Raw genomic sequence first — 20,457 nt, 5'->3', positions numbered from 1 at the left:
AAATGGAATGACCAATCCCTGAGGACCTCAGGAAGGTGGCGCCGCCTCCGCTCCTCACCTACCTCTGGGTTCTGCAGCGCCCAGAGCAGCGGGACTACCACTCCCATAAGCCACCGCGGACTGGCCGGCCCAGCCACCATTTCAAGACTTGGCAGGGACAGGGGCGGGCCCCGGACTCCACTTCCCGGCAGGCAGTGCGGCCCGAGGGGGCGGAACTCCATTTCCCAGCAGGCTCCAGGCGGCGGGTGCCGCTGTGCCTTGTGTGGGATGTAAGCGCGGAGGTGGGCGCGGGGGACCGAGGCCAGGACTCTCCTTGGGACTTGTGGGGCCCGGCCTAGGGGCGCCTTCCGGGCGGACTCTAGGGCCCTGGGGGTATGGGCGCAGAGAGGGGGCGGGGCGGCCATTGGGAGTCCTCAGTGGGGTCCTAGGGTCGCACCCCCATCGGGGCCGGGGCTCCTGGGGTTGTGGGGGCAAGAAGGCCCCGCAGCCTCGGCTGAGGGGTCTCTTCGACGAAAGAGGGGGAGCAGATGAGCGGAGCGTGAAGGGGCGGGGAAGCAAGGGATTGTGTCTGTGAGTGTGTAGGGGGGTGTGGAAAGCTAGTCGAGCCTGGGAGGGGGGCTCCTGGGCCGTGCCCCCCCGACCCTCCCTCCCCACGCTCGCCCGCAGGCCGAGGCCCGCCGCCATGGGGCTGAAGGCCGCCCAGAAGACGCTGTTCCCGCTGCGCTCCATCGACGACGTGGTGCGCCTGTTCGCTGCCGAGCTGGGCCGAGAGGAGCCGGACCTGGTGCTCCTATCCTTGGTACTGGGCTTCGTGGAGCACTTCCTAGCTGTCAACCGCGTCATCCCCACCAACGTGCCCGAGCTCACTTTTCAGCCCAGCCCTGCGCCCGACCCTCCTGGCGGCCTCACCTACTTCCCCGTGGCCGACCTGTCCATCATCGCCGCGCTCTATGCCCGCTTCACCGCCCAGATCCGCGGCGCCGTCGACCTGTCTCTCTACCCGCGAGAGGGGGGCGTCTCCAGCCGCGAGCTCGTAAAGAAGGTCTCCGATGTCATCTGGAACAGCCTCAGCCGCTCCTACTTCAAGGATCGGGCCCACATCCAGTCCCTCTTCAGCTTCATCACAGGTTGGAGGCTGACAGGTGGCAAGGGGCGAGAATCCTCTCTCAAGTGTGAACCTTGGCCCACCTCTTCACAACACTGTGTGGTTTACAGAGCCCTTTTGAGACCTGTAAGCCTTGTGAGGTGGGGCAAGTGTTATGTCCCCCTTTGCAGCTAGGGCAACTGAAGCCCGGAGAGGGAAAGTGATCCTCTAAAGTCACACAGAATGGCAAGGCTGGGACTGGACCCCAGTCACTTGACTTCAAATCCATTAGCCCACCCTCTGCCCCCTCAGAACCCCCCTCCCTGACATTGAGCAGCCCAGCCTGAGGCACAGAGGGCAGCAGCAGATTTAGGGAGTAAGGAGCCAAAATCGGGCTACATTTGAGCCAATTCCATGAAATGTCTGTGAACATGTTTTGAAAGTGAACAGACCAGGGCTTCAACTCAAGAAACTGAAGGCTCACGGCTTGCAAAGAGCTTTCCTCTTTGATCCGAGACCAGTTGACTGGCAGTCAGGTCCTGGAGTGCCATATTGAGAAGGAATCTGAGGCTGCTTCTGAGCTTAGCAGGAAAGGAATACAGAGAGAAGTTGGGAGTGTCTGCCCGTGGGTGTGTAAAAAGAATGTTGGCCAGTGTCCTGTTTTTGCCGTCCCGGGTTATAACCTAATAGGTACAATAAAACGAGGAAATTCTTAAATTAGCAGAAATATATAACACAGTTGCAGAGAAAGAGAAGAGACGGGGTCAAAAACTGGGTAGAACTACAAAAAAGGGGGAGGGAGAGTCTCTGAACACGTAGGAGGAAAGGGATAGAGGGAAGACGGGCAGGAGTGCCTGAGGTTTGAGCACAGGCTTGGAGGTGAGTGTGGGAGGGTGCGTGGCCCATGACTACCTGGTCCCTTCCCCCAGGCCAGAGCTCAGAGGACCCTCTTTCATTACTTTCCCTTCCACAGGCACCAAACTGGACAGCTCTGGTGTGGCCTTTGCCGTGGTGGGGGCCTGCCAGGCTCTGGGTCTCCGGGATGTCCACCTGGCCTTGTCTGAGGACCATGCCTGGGTAGTGTTTGGGCCCAATGGAGAACAAACAGCTGAGGTCACCTGGCATGGCAAGGGCAACGAGGACCGCAGAGGCCAGACAGTCAACGCGGGTGTGGCTGAGCGGGTATTGCATCCCCCTCTATACTCTCCTAGCCCAAGCCACCCAAGGAGCTCTGCTTTCTTGGGCCATGCTCCCCTCTTCCTATCACCACCTACATATGTCAGGAAGGGGAGGGCCCCCTTCCTGGCTGTCATTCCCTAGAGCAGGCACAGGTAGGCCATCGTGAGACATCTAGTCTTGTCCTCTCCCAAGAGCTGGCTGTACCTGAAAGGATCATACATGCGCTGTGACCGCAAGATGGAGGTGGCATTTATGGTGTGCGCCATCAACCCTTCCATTGACCTGCACACTGACTCCCTGGAACTGCTGCAGCTGCAGCAGGTGAGGGGTGCCTGTGGGACCCTGGGCCAGGGCGCTTTCCCCTTCTGAGCTTCAGCTCCCCCTTCTGTAATGTGGGTGAATCATTCCTGGCCTGGACTTTCCTGGGGCTCTTGGGAGGGGAGAATTGAGACATGAAAGCGCTTTGACTTCAATAAGGGGCTAATTCTGAATTCTGGCTTTTCCCACCTGGTGGGAGGTCCCTACTGGCGCTGGACCCCCGTCTGCCTGGTAGACTGAGGACCCCCCTCTCTCCTGCCAGCTCACACTTCTCTCCTTTGGCCCCTAGAAGCTGCTCTGGCTGCTCTATGACCTGGGACATCTGGAAAGGTCAGTAGAGGGAAGTGGCCAGGCTGGGCCTCGGGGTGGGCTGGGGGGCAGCCTGGACTCATGAGCCTTTCCCAGGTACCCTATGGCGCTGGGGAATCTGGCAGATCTGGAGGAGCTGGAGCCTACCCCTGGCCGGCCGGACCCACTCACCCTCTACCACAAGGTGGGGACATCTCAGGAGGGTACAGAAGGGAGGTGCAACGATGGCTGGGGTTCCCTTCTATCTGGGGACTGGGAGGGGGCAGGTGAGGCGAGAAGAACTTCGTGTGTATTGGGGGCTATCGCCCATCCAGTCCCCGTTTTGTATTTACCGTGTGCGTATTCAGGGCAGTCCGGGCTGTCTGAGAAGTGTTCTGGGTTCCCTGCCTGGGAGTGGTAGGTCCTGGGTTTGTCCCCTCGGCCCTACCTTTTCTACTGCCTATCATTGTCCTTCTTGGAGTATAATAGAGGTCAAACGCTGTGAGAGCACTGAGGCGGGGCTGTTAACTTGATGGGGCTGGGGGTAGGAGGGACATTGGGCTGGGCTTGGAAGGCCAGCCCAGTGCAGACCTACAGACCCAGGGAGGAACACCTGGTAGAGAGGATGGCCCGGGGTGAGGTCACCTGGGAGATGAGACTCTCTGGGATCTTCCTACTGCCCCTCCTGGGTGTGATCCAATGGGACATTTGTGCCACCTGGGGCAGCTGGGAGCTGCCTCCCTGAGGCCCCTCTGCTCTATCCCCAGGGCATTGCCTCAGCCAAGACCTACTACCGGGATGAGCACATCTATCCCTACATGTACTTGGCTGGCTACCATTGTCGCAACCGCAACGTGCGTGAAGCCCTGCAGGCCTGGGCCGACACGGCTACTGTCATCCAGGAGTGAGGATCCCCCCACGGGGCCCCAGCCTGGCCTTTCTTCCCCTTCCACCCAATTTCCAACCACTCTCGTCCAGGAGGGAGGCCTGGGTCCCAAGCCCTATCCCCTCTCCATCCAGTCACTAGGGAGCCAAGGCCATCATCACCCAAGAGGTAGGGACCCCTGATGAGAGCTTCACGCCTTTCCTTCCCTCCCCTCTCCTCCTGATTTCTAAGCACTGTCATACAGCTGTGGAACCTGCATTCCCCACCCCCTCACTCTCGCTCTGGGCTGACACAGACACCACCATTTTGGAGTGAGGACCCCAACCGTTCACTCAGTCCCTGGATGACCCCCGAAAAGAAACCAGGGCTCCATCCCCTGCCAGGTCCCTGGGGGTACCCGCCATGGCCGAGACCCCACAGTGCCCTGCTGCTCTCACAGCTACAACTACTGCCGTGAAGACGAGGAGATCTACAAGGAGTTCTTTGAAGTAGCCAATGATGTCATCCCCAACCTGCTGAAGGAGGCTGCCAGCTTGTTGGAGGCCGGCGAGGAGCGGCCAGGGGAGCAGACCCAGGTGAAGGGCTGGACCTCCAGCCTGTGTACACCTTCCCACCTGAGCAGGGCTCCCAGTCACAGGATGTGGGACTGCTGCCTGGGACTGGGGATGGCACTAGAGGTGGCCCAGCTCAGGCAGACAGCTGTGTTCTTTTATGCAGTAGCTGAGGGCCTGGGCTTGGGTTTGAGGAGTTGAGGTAAATGGGGTGGAAGCCCCTCTCTTTCTCTGTCAGGGTCACTCATTCAGCTGAGGGGGTGAGATGGAGGTAAGGGATGGTTCCTCCCTCCTCCCAGGTCCTGGCTAAGGACTGGTTTTATAGAAAGTAGGCGGTTCTAAGAATTCTCTCCACCTATGCTCACATCTGCCAGAGCCAGGGCTCTTTGTCCAGGCGAGAGGTCTGGCCTGTGCCCTCTGATGAGGGGTGAGTAATGGGGTCTGAACTGTGCCCTCCTTTTCCCCTTTCCCAGGGCACCCAGAGCCAGGGTTCTGCCCTCCAGGACCCAGAGTGCTTCGCCCATCTGCTGCGATTCTACGATGGCATCTGCAAATGGGAAGAGGGCAGTCCCACGCCCGTGCTGCACGTGGGCTGGGCCACCTTCCTTGTGCAGTCCTTAGGCCGTTTTGAGGGACAGGTGAGGGACAGCTGTGCGGGGTGGCTGGGGAGGACAGGTGGTGACAGCAGCTACAGCGGAGTCAGAACCTTTGTAGCCCTGAAGGGGATCTGCCCATCCCCTTTGGGTGCGGGTGAGACCGAGGCTCCACGACAGGGTGCTCTTGGCCTGGTCTTGGGGTTCCACCCACTGGCCTGCAACCTCTTCCTCCGCTTGCCCCCCCCAATCCGGCCCAGGTGCGGCAGAAGGTACGCATAGTGAGCCGAGAGGCAGAGGCGGCCGAGGCAGAAGAGCCGTGGGGCGAGGAAGCCCGAGAAGGCCGGCGGCGGGGCCCGCGGCGGGAATCCAAGCCTGAGGAGCCTCCGCCGCCTAAGAAGCCGGCGCTGGACAAGGGCCCAGGCGCGGGCCAGGTTGCGGTGCCAGGACCCCCCCGGAAGCCCCCAGGCACCGTCCCGAGCACTACCCGCGGCCCTGAAGGCGGCAGCGTGGCTCCGGCGCTGGCGCCCGCCGCCTCGCCGCCACCGGAGGGTCCGGTGCTCACTTTTCAGAGCGAGAAGATGAAGGGCATGAAGGAGCTGCTTGTGGCCACCAAGATCAATTCGAGCGCCATCAAGCTGCAGCTCACAGCGCAGTCACAAGTGCAGATGAAGAAGCAGAAGGTGTCTACACCTAGTGACTACACTCTTTCATTCCTCAAGCGGCAGCGCAAGGGCCTCTGAAGTACCCGGGTCTCAGTATCGGCCCACCCGGAGCCGGCCCTCAATCAGGATGAGGCTCCACCCCAGCCCCCCTAGCGAGCCCAGGCTCCGCCCCTGGCCTAGGGGCCTAGGCCCCGCCTCCAGGCCCCACCCCTACCCGGAACTCAGGCTGCAGGTTCCCAGAGTAGACTCCACCCAGCGCCCGAACCGAGGGCTCTGCCCAGTCACTGGAATATAGAGCCCATCCCCCAGGATCCCAGCCGGCCAGTTGAAACCTTACCCTGAGTCCTTCACCCATCTTTAAAGGTCCAACTACGGGAAGCTCTGGCTCCATCTCAGAACCGAGGCTCTACCCTTCGGCCTGATCCGTGTTGGCTCAGGGTTGCTTCCAGTCCATAGGGCTGTTTCACCCTAAACCCTAGGAGCACAGGTCCCACCCACAGCCCGGGAACCAAGGACCCCGCTCAGCCCCTAGGAGTACATTTCCGCACTTCAAAATTCCATTCCTTGGGAATCCAAGCCCCCTACCGCAAAGAACCTAAGTAACGCTTCCAGAACTTGGAAATCCTAGCTTCCTCCCTTCCCTGTCGCGAGTCCGGGACACGAAACTCCGCTCCCGGCGTGTGCGAATCCTGAGCCCCACCCGCTTCCTGACCAAACTGGCCCCAGATCAGAGCAGACCTCTCTTCCGACCCTCTGGGAACCTCCCCGGGGTCCATCCCGTCTCGGGGGACTCTGGAGGAAATCTGCAGGGGTTTGCGAGAGGGTGAGGGGAGCCTGATCGCTTCCTGTTTTGTACATAGATTTATTTTTCAGTTCCAAGGAAGATGAATACATTTTGTAAAAAAAAAAAAAAAAAAAGTACTTGTCCGTGTTTCATCTGGGACTTTGAGAGTGGAGCTCCCCCTCTTTCCTCTGCCTTACGGCCCTCCGGGCTTCGGGCTCCCCACCTGTAGAGCGCGAGGGACCGGTGGCCGGCAGAAGAGCCTCGACACCATCAGCTCCTTCCGGCCTCGGGACTTTCCCTAGCCGCCGAGGGCCGGTCCCGCGGGCGCCTCCTCCCGGCAGGGCGGCGGGGCATCCCCGGCCTGGCCCCGCCCCGGGCCCCGGCCCCGCCCCCGCGGCCTCGGAGCCACCGGCGCCCGCCTCGGCGGTCCCACCCCGCCCCGCCCCGCGCCGCCCCGCGCCGGCTCCGCGGCTCCGTAGCTCGCGCCCGCCCGGCGCCGGGCCATGGCGCTGCTGCAGGATGTGTCGCTGCAGGATCCGCGGGACCGCTTCGAGCTGCTGCAGCGCGTGGGGGCCGGGACCTATGGCGACGTCTACAAGGTGCGCCGGGCGGCAGGACGGGCGGGAGAGAGGAGAGGAGGGTACGCGCTCCGCGCCCTGCTGCGGGATCCGGCCCCCAGCCCCGCCCCTCCTCATCTCGCTTCACCCCCTCCGCCCCTGCAGGCCCGCGACACGGTCACGTCCGAACTGGCCGCGGTCAAGATAGTCAAGCTAGACCCAGGTGAGGGCCCGGAGCCAGGGCCTCAGCGCTGGAGGGAGGGCAGAGGGCCGCAGAGCGGGCGCGGTGTGAGAGTTGACATTTCCGAGACCCCCTGAGAGGCAGGACCCGGGAGGTACTGTCCGCTGGCACCTGTCTGCCCTGGAGAGAGGAGGCACTCTGTGCCCATTTTGCAGATGGGGGCATTGAGTTAAAGCGGCCCCCTTCATGATGCCCTGTGTTTCCCAGGGGACGACATCAGCTCCCTTCAGCAGGAAATCACCATCCTGCGTGAGTGCCGCCACCCCAATGTGGTGGCCTATATTGGCAGCTACCTCAGGTGAGGCTGCTTTATCCCCTTGCCTGCCCCCAGGCAGCCCCCATATGGCCCTGCCATGTGCCCACCCCAGCTCTGTGTCACCCCAGGAATGACCGCTTGTGGATCTGCATGGAGTTCTGCGGAGGGGGGTCCCTGCAGGAGATTTACCACGGTGAGGGCCAGGACTCCAGGCCACAGAGGGTCACAGCCTTCTTCCCATCCCCACTGCAACACAGGGCAGGAGGGGAGAGCTGGGGCCCTGGATTTGGGCCCCTCTCCACTTCTCACTAGCTGTGTGACCTTGAGAGAAATGCTGTCCTTTTCTGGGCTGTATATCCCAGCCTATGTCGGGAGGGGATGTGGCCAACTCCCTTTTCACTAGCAATGCCTGCTGCTTACCCCACACAGGGTGGAGCCTGGGAGGGTCAGCGTATCCCCCCCAGACACCCCTGCCAGCCCTTACCCCTCCCATTTCAGCCACCGGGCCCCTGGAGGAACGGCAGATTGCCTATGTCTGCCGAGAGGCACTGAAGGTAGCTGGGCCCATGGGGCTACTCACACCCCCAGTCCCCTGGAGCAGGGCAGGGAGCCCAGCTGGCCAGTGTGTGTGTTGTGGGGTGGGGTGGGTGGAGTGCTCAGGCAAAGGTGCCTGAGGGGCTGTGGGTCCTGCGGGGAAGGGGCCCCAGCCGTGTTGCCGGAAGCAGCCCATTTCCCTTTTGGCTCAGTCATTTCCTGTTTGGGGAGAGGGGAGGAGGAAGCAGCTTGGGTGGGGGGCCCCAGTCCTGAGAGGGGGTTCAGGAGAGGTGGGGATATACTGGGTAGCTGCTCTCAGGGGCTCCTCTTCGTCCCCAGGGGCTGCACCACTTGCATTCTCAGGGGAAGATCCACAGAGACATCAAGGTAGGGGTCTGGCCAAGGGCATCGTGGGAGGGAGGAGGAGGCTCTCGGGGGCACCAGACGGGATTCTCTCTCCTCCATTCCCACAGGGAGCCAACCTTCTCCTCACCCTCCAGGGAGATGTCAAGCTGGGTCAGTACCCTGGGGACACAATCAGGGTGAGGGTTCTATGGGAGCTCCTGGAGTCTTAGAGCCTACTTTCAAGTGCAGCTTGTCCTTGAACAAGTTATTTTACCACTTGAGCCTCAGTTTCCCCATTGAGAAAGTGGAACAGTTCTCCCTTCCTGCTAGAAGTTGGATGTGGTTGGGTCCGTATGGAGTCTAACATGGGACCAGGCACTTGGTCATGGAGAGAAGGTGGTTGACCCCTCCCAGGAGGGGACCTGGCCTTGCCTTGTGACTGTGGCAGTTGTGGCTGAACCTGGGCTGCCTGTTTTCTGAGCCCTGCCAGGTGCATCCTGAGCCTGAGCCCTGGACGTGGGTGGGGAGTGGCAGCCAGAGGTCGGGTGAGAGCAGCTCTTTCTCCCTGCAGCTGACTTTGGGGTGTCAGGCGAGCTGACGGCGTCTGTGGCGAAGAGGAGGTCTTTCATTGGAACTCCATACTGGTGAGGCTGCACCTCTGGCTGAGGGGGTGGGGGCCACAGTGGGGCACCCGGCCGTCTCATCTGTGACCCCGCCTCTAGGATGGCCCCGGAGGTGGCCGCCGTGGAGCGCAAAGGTGGCTACAATGAGCTGTGTGACATCTGGGCCCTGGGCATCACTGCCATCGAGCTGGGCGAGCTGCAGCCCCCTCTCTTCCACCTGCACCCCATGAGGTCAGCTGAATACTTGCCCCTTGCCCGACCCCAAGAGCCCTGTGATCCTCGACCCCTGACCTGTGGTCTCCATAGGGCCTTGATGCTGATGTCAAAGAGCAGCTTCCAGCCGCCGAAGCTGAGAGACAAGACTCGCTGGTGAGGGCGCACATACCTTGCTGGGGCCCCCTTTTCAGCCCAGCCCCATGGGGGCGGAGGAGCCTTCTGCCACCCCCCAGGGTGCAGCCTCGAGGGCCCTGCCCTCTCTGGGCCTCCACAGACCATCGGCGGGAGGGGCCTGGGCCCTGCCTCTGGGCTGGGGACCAGTGTGGACAAAGAAGAAGGGCAGATGGTTGACGATGGAGGCGCTGCCGTGTCGCGATAACAGTGTTGCTCAGGCCAGCTGCCCTCGGCCTCAGGCTGGCTCCTTCCTGGGCAGGCCCGGCAGACTCCTCTGAAGCGGTGGCAGGATGGCCTGCCTGAGGGCTAACCTGGGCCTGCGGGTGGGGTCTCTTGTACCCACTAGGACCCAGTATTTCCATCACTTCCTCAAGCTTGCCTTGACCAAGAACCCCAAGAAGAGGCCAACAGCAGAGAAGCTCCTGCAGGTGGGACGTAGGGGGGTGGGGCAGGGGGCTTGATGATCAGAAGCAGGGCCCCGGAGGCCAGGGACCAACCTGCACCCCCTCCGTCCTCCAGCACCCCTTCACAACCCAGCAGTTGCCTCGGGCTCTCCTCACACAGCTGTTGGACAAGGCCAATGACCCCCACCTGGGAACCCCTTCCCCAGAAGACTGTGACCTGGAGGTAAGTGAGAGCAGCTGGGGTCTAGGTGTTGGCCTGGTCTGGTTATAAGGCATGCAGAGGTGACAGAAGTCAAGGGCCCTTCGGCTTGTATGTTTCCAGCACATGGAGCTTCAGTCGGATCGAGCCCACCCGTTAGGAATCGTCCCTGAGCCGGTTTGCCTCCTTGTCGCCCCACCGTGATAGGTTCTTGCCCTTGGCCCAGTGTGACCGTGACCCTAGTTAAGCCGTCTTCTGCTTTCTCTGTGATCTTTGGCGAGTCGCTTGCCTCTCCGTGCTGGTTTTCTCATCTGTGAAACGAGGGTGCCGTTTAATCTCGCAATAATCTCAGGGCGTTTTCGTGAAAACAGACGCGTCAGTGAGTGTAAAGCAGCTCAAGGAATACCTGGTGTGAGGTGAGCGTGGACACGTGTCCACCGTCTGTGTTCCCTCGTAGACTTACGACATGTTTCCTGACACCATTCACTCCCGGGGGCAGCACGGCCCAGCCGAGAGGACCCCCTCGGAGATCCAGTGTGAGTCTGCTCTGGCGGGGGGCTGTGTGGATTGGTGGCTGCGTGTGGATTTGATGGGGGGCTGTGTGGATTGGGGGGCTGTGCGTGTGGATTTGGTGTGAGTTTAGGGGTCAGTCCTGAGGCTCTGGCCCCCTAACCCCTGGATCTGGGCCCTCTAGTTCACCAGGTGAAATTTGGCGCCCCACGAAGGAAGGAAACAGACCCACTGAACGAGCCGGTGAGGGGCTGGCGGTGTGGCAGGGTGGGGCGCAGGGCTGGGCTGGGGAGCTGTGCGGGTGGCCGAGCACCTCAAACTCAGGAGCCTTGAAGCAGCAGCAGCCTGGCCCTTGGGCCCGGGAGAGCTGTCCAAGCAGGCCTGTCTGCCCAGGGACCCGGAAGCCTGGGGGCTCCTTCCTGGGGCAGGTTGTTTTGGACAGTCGGCTGGGGGTGGCAGGGTGACCACGCCTTTCTAAAACGTGGGCCTCTCACTCGTCTGAGGACGCCCCCGCCCCCTTCGGCACGTTCTTCTCTGCCTCAGTCGCTGTGACTGCTGGGTTGGCTGACTCACCGTCTCTGCTCTCTCGCTGTCTCTCCTTTTTGGCATCTCTCTTCACCCCCACGATTTCAGTCTCTCCCTGCCCTTCTCTCTCGCTGTCTCTCTGTCTCCTTCTCTCTCGTTGTCTGTTTGGCCCTTTTTCACACTTTCTCGGCCTCTTGTTGTCTTTCTCACAGTTCTCCTGCTTGTCACCAATCTCACTTTCCATCTGTCTGTCCGTCTGCCATCTCTCTCTCCCACAGTCTCTCCAGCACTCTCACGTTACCTGTCTGTCTCTCTGTCTCCCTCCCGGTCTTTCTGACTCGGTTTCCCCACAGTGGGAAGAGGAGTGGACCCTGCTGGGAAAGGAGGAGCTGAGCTCGTGAGTGAGGGGGAGGGAAGCTGTGGGGTGGGGAGGGGCAGGAGGAAAGGCTGACCTCTGATCCCTTCCCCTCCCTACCCAGGAGCCTGCTGCAGTCAGTCCAGGAGGCCCTGGAGGAAAGGTGAGGGGCCAGGGCCCGGAGGAGGTGGGGGGCAGCTGGGCTCAGGACCCAGTCACACCTCACACCTCGTTTCCCTCTGATTTGTCCCCGACAGGAGCCTGACCATCCGGCCAGCCTTGGAACTCAAGGTACGGAGAGGAGGGGAGCGGGGGACGGGGATGGGGGGCAGTGCGCTAGCGGGTGCAGTTGGGGTGGGGGTAGGTTACAGGGTCACCTGCTGACAGCTGGTCTGGGTCCCCTGACCCTCCTGCCAGGAGCTGGACTCCCCAGATGACACCGTAGGAACCATCAAGAGGGCCCCGTTCTTGGAGCCATCCCCCACTGAGCCTCCAGCTGAGGACCTTCCATCCAGCCTCCTAGGTGAGCCCCAGGCTCGGGGGGCCAGGAGGCAGGCCCCGGGGGTAGGGGGTGGTCCGGGCCTGGAATTCACGGCAGGTCTGTGCCTGCAGGAACCGCACCTGCACCTCTGCCAGGCCCTGACAGCCCCCCGCTGCTGTCCACTGCCTGGGCCACCGGGAAGCACCGGGATGATCGTGAGGTGAGGCGGTGCTGTAGCGGGGGTCGGGGAGGTGGGAGGCTGGGGGTGTGGCCCTGACTCCTTTCTTCCCTCCCAGAGGTCATCCTGCCGTGGCCTCCCCCCTACCCCCAAGGTGCACGTAAGTGTTTGCGCATGGCTCCACCTCCACACCGCCTGCTGCCCCACTGCCCGCGGCTCCCCCGCCCCGTCCCCCGCGCCTGGTGCTTCCTCGTCAGCCTTTTGCCTCCTCTCCAGATGGGTGCCTGCTTCTCCAAGGTCTTCAATGGCTGCCCCCTGCGGATCCACGCTGCTGTCACCTGGATTCACCCTGTCACCCGGGGTAGGCCAGGGGCAGGGAGGAAGCAGGGGCCTGGGAATCCCCGGCTTGGGCCAGGGGACGTGGCTGACCTCTGACCCCATACCCAAACCTGCAGACCAGTTCCTGGTGGTGGGGGCCGAGGAAGGCATCTACACCCTCAACCTGCATGAACTGCATGAGGATACACTGGAGAAGGTGAAGCCCGGCTGGTGGGGGAGGGCTGAGCGCCTTGGGCGTCTGGGGTGCTGACCCCTGTCCATCTATGGCTCTGTGGCCTCCAGCTGATTTCACACCGCTGCGCCTGGCTCTACTGCGTGAACAACGTGCTGCTGTCACTCTCAGGTACGGTTGGGGCAGCCGGGGGGCAGGGCCAGCGCCCCACCCACCGACACTCTCTGAGCCCCTCTCCCCTCCTTCCCATCCCTCCGCAGGGAAATCCACGCACATCTGGGCCCACGACCTCCCAGGCTTGTTTGAGCAGCGGCGGCTACAGCAACAGGTCCCCCTCTCCATCCCCACCAATCGCCTCACTCAGCGCATCATCCCCAGGTCAGGGACCCTGGGGAGCCTGGCCCTGCGGGGATGAGGGAGGAGGGAGAGGCAAAGGGACAGAGCCAGGGCTGGAATGCAGCCTTTCCTGGTACTGAGACCGTTGGGATCTTAGACGTGCTACTTGGCCTCTCTGAGGCCCGGTTTCCTCGTAGGTCAATACAGTTGGTAGCCTCCCCTCCCCCTGCCCCCAGGCCTGTCGGGAGGGAAGGAGACAAGGCATGTGAACGTGCCTGGCAAGCTCTGGGAGCTGCGGTGGGTAGGCTGTGGGGCACATGTTTCCTGAGTACCTACTATGCGGCAGGTCTTAGGATGGGCTTAGGAATGACAAATCAAATGAGTTCTTGACAGTCAGCTCCTGTCTGAGCTGCGCCAGAGGGAGAGCCGGAAGGGGTGGGACTGAGCTGCGCCAGAGGGAGAGCCGGAAGGGGTGGGACTGAGGTGCTCCAGAGGGAGAGCCGGAAGGGTGGGACGGAGGTGCTCCAGAGGGAGAGCCGGAAGGGTGGGACGGAGGTGCTCCAGAGGGAGAGCCGGAAGGGTGGGACGGAGGTGCTCCAGAGGGAGAGCCGGAAGGGGGTGGGACGGAGGGGCTCCAGAGGGAGAGCCGGAAGGGGTGGGACGGAGGTGCTCCAGAGGGAGAGCCGGAAGGGGCGGGGAGGCCTCAGAGAGGCCAGGCGAGCTGGCGAAGTTTGACAGAGTGTTGGGGGTCTTCCAGGCAGATGAGTTAGGGAACAGCCTTCTAGCAGTGGGAGGAACAAGTGTGAATTCTCGTAGGCGATCGGGGGAGTTTGGCCCGAGCGAGGAGGGGGAGCAGCCCAAGAGGAAGCTGCACAGGTGGCAGAGCCCTGCCGTTGACGCCAGGCCCAGGATCTGGGCTCTGCCTGACTGGCAGCTGACCTGGAGCATCTTAGAAGGATCCCTCTATACGTCAATCAGGATTCTTCCTGTTGCAGGTGATTCAACTCGCTGGCTTAAGCACAAAAGGGAATTTAACGGCTCGTGTAGGAGTAGGGTCAGCTGCATGTCCAGCTGGATCCAGGCTTAAATGGCATCCTCAGACATCTTCCTGCATCTCCTGGCTCTGTTTTCTTCTTGTCACCTTCATTCTCACGCAGGCTTTCTTGTCCAGTGATGGCTGCCTGCAGGTCCAGGCCAGCGTTCCACTAGTTAACAACCCAATGGAACTGGAACCTCTGTTTCCAAGTAATTCCCACAAAAGTCCAGGGCCAGTTCTCACTGGCCTAGCTTAGGTGCATGCCTACCCCTGGGCTAGTCACTGTGGGAGGGGATGAGGAGCCAGGGCCCAGGCCTGCGTCCCGTGCCCTGTCCTGGAGCTGGGGGAAGGAGAGAGGGGCTTGCCTGGGCAGATGGCAGCAGGAGCATCTGCTGGCCGCTCTGGTGACAGTTGGAAGGAGGCGTGGAGGGGGAGGCTGACGAGACGGCCTGGAGGGCAGGCCGGTGCAGTGACCCAGGGCAGTGTAGAGCGGTGAGAACTAGATGGACTCGAGCAATGTTTAGGAAGTGAGACAGCATTTGGGGACTAATCAGAGGGCGCTGGAGGGAAAGAGAGGGACTGGGAGACCCCCAGAGAGCAGACTGTGTGGTGCGTTTATGGGGCAGTAGAGTCCCTCATTCAGCCATTCAACACCTAGTATGCGCCAGGCAGCGTCCTGGGCGTGAGATACACCTGGGAACTGGAGACCCTTATATTCCCCAGACTCCCCTGTTGAGACAGACAACAGGACATGAGAAGGAGTCTATGCGGTGGTGACACAGAGGGGAAAGTGCCCCGTGGAGAAGAGCGGGGTGGTCAGGAAGGACCTCGCTGAGAAGGTGCTTTTTGAGCAAAGACTCAGAGGGGTTGATGGAGCAAGTCCTGAGGGTATCTGGGGGGCTGGAGCCGGCCTGCTTGTGTGAGGAGCAGCAAGGAGGCCCGTGAGTCCAGATCGATGCAGTGAGACGGAGCTGGCCTCCGAGGGCGTGGCAGCCACAGTGAGGGCTTTGCCCCTGGCTCAGAGCAGCCTGAGGGCCACTGCAGAGAAGTGGCGTGACTGAGGTTTTCACGGATCACTCTGGCTACTGCGCTGGGAGGAGACTGGAGGGGACGCGGGCAGACGTGGAGACCTGTCAGGAGGCTGTGGCACCATCAGGTGGGACGTGATGGCGGCTTGGGCCAGGGAGGCCGTGAAGGAAGAGAAAAGCGGTCGGAGTCCAGTTTTATTTTGAAAGCTGAACCAACAGGATTTCCGACAGTTGGTGGCTGGAAGAGAAAGGGGAATCAAGGATGACTCCAAGGTTTTGGCCTAGGCAATGGGAAGGATGGAGCTGTCATCAGCTGTGGGTGGAGCAGAATTCAGTGTTGTCACATGGAGTTTGAAATGTGCAAGTGGGGCCTCAGCCCTTGGCGGAGGCTGGGGGCTGGGGGATGGCGCTGAGTTCTGAGGGGGGAGGTGGGCTGTGGGCTTCATCGTCACGACCAGGTGGGTGGTGGAAGCCGGTGGGGAGGGCGGGGGAGGCCGGGCCGTGGGGAGATGAGGAGCCCAGGGCCATAATTCAGCGGGCTCGCTTGAGGACCACATCGGGAGCCCCGTGGCCTTGGGGCTTCCTGACCTCAATCCGAAGCCAACCTCTGCTTTGGCCCAGGACCTGCAGGAAACAGGCCCATTACAGGCCCAAGTCACAGGCAGCTTTGGGTGTGTGTTTGGGAAATCACAGTATCTCAGCAGAGATCTCGAATTGTTGGGAAACGAACCAAAAAGTATCCGCCTCTGTCCCATCTGAAGGCCAGCTGGGAAAGAGAGTGGAAGGAGCAAGGGGAGAGAGAAGAGTGAGGACAGAGGCGGAGAGAGGTGCTGGCTTCCTTGGCGGGGCCCACATCCCAGCAGAGGATGCAGACAGGGCTGGGTCACTGGGAGGAGGCGGCAGGGCTGCTGACATGTAGCCCTGTTCCCCAGAGGAAGAAACAGGTTTGGAAGGTCCCTTGAGGGTTTGGGGGACAGCCAGTAACCAAAGGAGGGACCCCCCCTCTCCCTCGGCACCCACTGGCCACCCCATGGAATAGCCTGAGGTGAAGCAGGAGCGGGCAGGGCGTTTGCCGTTTTCTCTTGAGTCTTCATCTCCTCGGCCCGGCTTGCTCATCTGTGACTTGCAGTGTGTCGGGTGGGGACTGGCCCTGAGTGTTCTGGCCGCCGGCGGAGCTGGAGGCTGCATTAGCTTGCCGCCCTCCCACACCCCCGTTTTTTCAGTTATTTCTTTATTTACACCCTGCCTTTGCCTAAAAAGTATTTTCTTTTCTTTTTTTTTTTTTTTTAAAGTATTTTCGATGACTGAAAATAGGTGGGAAAGCAATAATAACGGGATGAGAAAAGCCTTCTGTGAGGGCAACTGATGTGCCAGGCTCTGCTGCACGCTCCTCCCCTGAGTTAACTCATTTAGGCCTCACTGCGACCCTGCAAGGGGGGTACCACGGTTATCCCCAGGCTGCAGGTGAAGCAGTTGAGGCCCGGAGAGGTCAAGTCCTGAGGGTACTGCAGGTGAAGCTGCAGGTGAAGCAGTTGAGGCCCGGAGAGGTTCAGTGCCTGGCCCAAGTCGCACGGTGAGAGGTAACTCTGTGATCCAAACCCCTGGGCTGGATGTACGTGCTCCAGGCTGTATAGGGGGTGCTGGAGCCACGAGCACTGCGTCACATCCTGCACGATTCACAGCTTCATGGCTCCTCGGATCCTCGGGCCAGGGGCTTGACCTCTCTGAGCCTCGGTCTGCCACCTGGGAGGCGGGGAAGGTGTTAGTACCCGCCCCCCTCAGGGCTCTGCAGGGGGCCTTGCCCGGAGTGGCACCCGTGACGCCTGCCCTGGTTGCCACCCCACAGGCGCTTTGCCCTATCCACCAAGATTCCTGACACCAAAGGCTGCCTGCAGTGTCGCGTGGGTAAGAGCTGGGCGAGGTGGGCGGGGCCGGGTGGGCGCGGGTGGGCACAGCCCCGGGCCCACCACCCCCTCTCTCGCAGTGCGGAATCCCCACACAGGCAGCACCTTCCTGCTGGCCGCGCTGCCCACCAGTCTGCTTCTGCTGCAGTGGTATGAGCCGCTGCAGAAGTTCCTGCTGCTGAAGGTGTGGGGCCAGTGGGGGGACCCCCGGGCGGGTGGCAGGGTTTCTGGGAGGAGAAATGGAGACCTGAGTGCCCCTGCTGCCTCCAGAACTTCTCCAGCCCCTTGCCCAGCCCAGCAAGGATGCTGGAGCCGCTGGTGCTGGATGGGAAGGAGCTACCGCAGGTGTGCGTAGGGGCCGAGGGCCCCGAGGGGCCCGGCTGCCGCGTCCTGTTCCATGTCCTGCCGCTGGAGGCTGGCCTGACGCCGGACATCCTCCTCCCACCCGGTGAGCTGGAGGGCCAGGCTGCTGTATGTGAGTGTGTGTGTGAGTGTGTGCATGTGCGTGTGATATAGAGAGAGAGAGGGAGAGAGGGAGGGGGAGGGGAGGGAGAGGGAGAGGTTCCTCACAGCTTACGGCTCCACAGAGACCTTGGGGACCCAAAGCTCCCAGCCTCTCTTCAGCTCAGCAGCTAAGAAAACCTGACCAGCCCTGCAGGGGCTGCAGGGACAGAGCCAAGCTGGGGAAGGCGGGTGCCAGAGGCCTCCACTCTGAGCAAGGAAACAGGACACTGGGTGTTGGGACAGCTCAGGGGAGCACTCTACCCACTCTGGGTGGCAGTGGGTAAAGAAGGGGGAAGGTGCCCTGGACCAAGTCCCTGTGGTGGCCCAGACCCCCAGCCAAGGGTCTCATGGCATTTTACTCTTGATCCTCACCACGGCCCTGCAAGGCAGGCATCGTCGTGCCTGGGTTCCAGATGAAGAAACTGAGGCCCAGAGATTCGAGGTCACACAGAGACTGGGTCATGAAGCCTGGCTCTCCTGACTCCAGAGCCTCTGCCCTCCAAAGCCTCCCCGGGCCTCAGCCCTGCCCCTTGTGATGGGTCACTTTGCTGCCAAGCATCGGTTCCCCTGCTGTGCAGTGAGACTGGGCATCGTGACCCCACCCGGCTGTTGTGCAATGCACTTGTGGGGAAAGCCGGCTGATGCACGCTCCCAGCTCTTCCTCTTGGGGCCAGAGCGGGGCTGCTGGCTCAGCCAGGCCGTGTCTCCCTTCTCTGCCTGCAGAGGGGCTTCCGGGCTCAGCCCAGCAGGTGATCCAGGTGGACAGGGACACAGTCCTAGTCTGCTTTGACCGTGAGTGTTCCTGGTATCAGGGCTGGGGGCTAGAAGGGGGTGGTGAGGGAGGCCAGGTGGGTCTGTCTCCCCAGAAGGGAGCCACCCCGCCCCGCCCACCAGCCCGCCCCCTGTGCAGGCTGCGTGAGGATCGTCAACCTGCTGGGCGAGCCCACGGTGACGCTGGCGCCTGTGCTGACCTTTGACTTCCCCATTGAGACTGTGGGTGAGTGAGCAGACAGAGGTGGGGGCGGGAGTATCCCTGGCCTGGAGCATATGATGTGGCCCTGGGGCCCCGGGCTGGCAGCGGGACAAGGAGGCAGGTCCCCCAGCCCCTCTCGAGAGCCATGCTGGTCACCTGCGACCCAGTCCGTGAGGACCTCTGTGGCCCAGACCTGGGCCCAGGGCGTAGCTGGGGGAGCCAGTGTCCCCAGGGCAGGTGCAGGGCTGATGGCCGCCTGGCCCCTCCTAGTGTGTCTGCAGGACAGTGTGCTGGCCTTCTGGAGCCATGGGATGCAAGGCCGCAGCCTGGACACTAATGAGGTGAGTGAGCTTCAGGAACCTGGTGGCTCCCCACCCAGTTGTCCCCACCTTTTAGGAGACGACCCGCTGTGGTGGCCTCTGTGCCCCTTTTCTTCCCAGGTGACCCAGGAGATCACAGACGAGACAAGGATCTTCCGAGTGCTTGGGGCCCACAGGTAGGACACAGTGCCCCGGCCTCCCCTTCAGACGCTCTCCAGGCCAGGTGGAGGTGCCCAGGTGTCTTCCCACCTTGCTCACCTCCGGTTCTCTCCCCTCCAGAGACATCATCCTTGAGAGCATTCCCACCGACAAGCCGGGGGCTCACAGCAACCTCTACATTCTCACGGGCCATCAGAGCAGTTACTGAGCCAGTGGGCCGGCCTGGCCAGGGGCATCCCGCGCCCGCCCCAGGCCTTAGCGGCAGTTCTTTTAGGGAGAGGGGCCCCTCCCAGATCAGAGGAGCCCAGGCCCCGGCTCTGCTGGCCTGAAGGGCAGAAATCCTGAGAAGAGTTTGGGGGCTGGGGAGGGTAGGGGTGTCTACCCCACACCTCTGCAATAACTGGACCAGAGGAAGCTGCTGTCACCTCCCCCTCCCTGGCGGGCAGCCAGTCCCCAGTGCCCCCTGGCAGGGGCCCTGGGCTGGTTGGGGGCGGGCCCGGGGCTATCCATTCCATTTGGTTCCACATTTCCTTTCCACTCTTCCTGCCAAGAGCCCGCCCCTGTGCTCTGTCCTGGGGAACATGGTATTTAAAAGAGAGACTATATTGGTATTAAAGTTGGTTTGATTTTATTCCACTGGTCGCTCTGGTTTGGGGGGAGCTGAGCCCACCTGCCTCATCTCCCTCTACCTCTCCCTCCAGCACACCTTTCTTTCTGCGGCACCAGGTGCTGTGGATATAACATGGAAGGGAGGCCACCAGTGTTCTGGTGGCTCTCTCATGGGGAGCCAGGCAGAGGTGAGGGGGAGGCCGTGGCCCCCCGTGGCATCTCAGGGTCGCTGTGCCCTCCTGGGCTCCCTTGCTCAGGATGAGCTCTCAGCCTTGCAGTGTGAGGTCTCTTTTGTGGCCAAGGAGTCATGCAGATGGGGCCGGGAGAGGCACTAAACAAGGGACTCAATCCGAGCACCCCATCCCATGTGAGATCTCACCAGGTAGCCTATGGAAGGGCCCAGGAGAGGCCGCCAAGGGCTGCTGCACCCAGCCCCGGGGAGGCTGCAGCCTTTGGAGACAGCCCGCCCTGACCTGTATCCCCCACCCAGGCCTGGGGCTGCCTCCCGGCCTCCCACCTGCTGCCTGGATATCCGTTGCCCTGTCATGCCAGGATTACTGAACATGGGTGTGCTCACCAAGCTAGACTCTGGGAAGATTAGCCTGTGTCCATTTAACAAGAATTCCCAGAGGGTCTCTTCAGTGCCCATCCCTGGGCTCCCAGAGGGGTCCCTACCAAGATATGGACCAGCCCCCAGTGAGGGGAGCTGTCCTTGCTGGAGCCTGCATCTCGAGGGCACATTCGTCCACCCGTTGCTGGCCTTGTGCTTTGCATCGTCATTCTCCCACATTTCCCTCTTAGCGGGCTCCACACCCCCAGGCCAGGGAGCCCCCTGTGGCCCCAGGCACTGACCAGGCTGCTCTTGACCAGAGCCTTTGGGCAGGTGAGGCCAAGGAGGCAGGATGGCAACTGGCCTTAAAGGAGGGGTCGGTTGCACAGGCAAGACCAGAGCTGCGGAGGGTGGGAAGGCCTGGGTATGGGGGAGGAGCTTGAGCAAAGGTCCTGGGTCAGTTTGGCCCAATCATCTCCCTTCTGATGTTCAAGGCAAGTGTTTGAATAAGAACTCTACACCTGGTGGGCTGTTGGTAAGTACTTGATAAATGAATGAAATGATGAGTGGGTGTGTGCTGG

General features: G+C 61.7%; 2 protein-coding genes across 10 annotated transcripts; both read left to right on the top strand.

The window, feature by feature from the left end:
* The first annotated feature begins 219 nt into the window (after nucleotides 1–219).
* On the top strand, nucleotides 220–6,616 carry MEN1 (menin 1). Of its 2 annotated transcripts, none has more exons than XM_024133398.3 (10): nucleotides 220–281; nucleotides 667–1,127; nucleotides 2,058–2,266; nucleotides 2,456–2,584; nucleotides 2,871–2,911; nucleotides 2,987–3,074; nucleotides 3,637–3,773; nucleotides 4,195–4,330; nucleotides 4,780–4,944; nucleotides 5,160–6,616. In XM_024133398.3, exons 2-10 carry the CDS (start codon nucleotides 683–685, stop codon nucleotides 5,640–5,642), a joined length of 1,833 nt encoding a protein of 610 aa, XP_023989166.1. In that variant the 5' UTR covers nucleotides 220–281; nucleotides 667–682; the 3' UTR covers nucleotides 5,643–6,616. The 2 variants fall into 2 exon arrangements, with proteins under 2 accessions (XP_023989166.1, XP_023989165.1); XM_024133397.2 differs by having other exon boundaries at nucleotides 230–269.
* A 217-nt stretch (nucleotides 6,617–6,833) lies between these two features.
* On the top strand, nucleotides 6,834–19,328 carry MAP4K2 (mitogen-activated protein kinase kinase kinase kinase 2). Of its 8 annotated transcripts, XM_024133394.2 has the most exons (32): nucleotides 6,834–6,947; nucleotides 7,071–7,128; nucleotides 7,354–7,444; nucleotides 7,531–7,595; nucleotides 7,901–7,956; nucleotides 8,276–8,323; nucleotides 8,410–8,452; nucleotides 8,853–8,925; nucleotides 9,004–9,135; nucleotides 9,211–9,273; nucleotides 9,641–9,722; nucleotides 9,814–9,921; nucleotides 10,355–10,433; nucleotides 10,592–10,650; nucleotides 11,286–11,329; nucleotides 11,412–11,450; nucleotides 11,545–11,578; nucleotides 11,705–11,810; nucleotides 11,900–11,988; nucleotides 12,065–12,106; nucleotides 12,223–12,307; nucleotides 12,402–12,481; nucleotides 12,568–12,628; nucleotides 12,718–12,835; nucleotides 16,704–16,762; nucleotides 16,842–16,945; nucleotides 17,032–17,209; nucleotides 17,989–18,057; nucleotides 18,176–18,262; nucleotides 18,509–18,579; nucleotides 18,679–18,734; nucleotides 18,838–19,328. In XM_024133394.2, exons 1-32 carry the CDS (start codon nucleotides 6,852–6,854, stop codon nucleotides 18,923–18,925), a joined length of 2,463 nt encoding a protein of 820 aa, XP_023989162.1. In that variant the 5' UTR covers nucleotides 6,834–6,851; the 3' UTR covers nucleotides 18,926–19,328. The 8 variants fall into 8 exon arrangements, with proteins under 8 accessions (XP_023989162.1, XP_054947640.1, XP_054947641.1 ...); XM_055091665.1 differs by lacking the exon at nucleotides 7,901–7,956 and having other exon boundaries at nucleotides 8,410–8,478; XM_055091668.1 differs by lacking the exon at nucleotides 7,901–7,956 and having other exon boundaries at nucleotides 6,874–6,947.
* The last annotated feature ends 1,129 nt before the right edge of the window (nucleotides 19,329–20,457 follow it).

Source organism: Physeter macrocephalus, chromosome 16 (assembly GCF_002837175.3).
Source record: "Physeter macrocephalus isolate SW-GA chromosome 16, ASM283717v5, whole genome shotgun sequence".
In the NCBI taxonomy this organism is placed as follows: Eukaryota; Metazoa; Chordata; class Mammalia; order Artiodactyla; family Physeteridae; genus Physeter; species Physeter macrocephalus.
The sequence above is the reverse complement of the archived record's forward strand: the minus strand, read 5'-3'. Positions and strand labels throughout refer to the sequence as shown.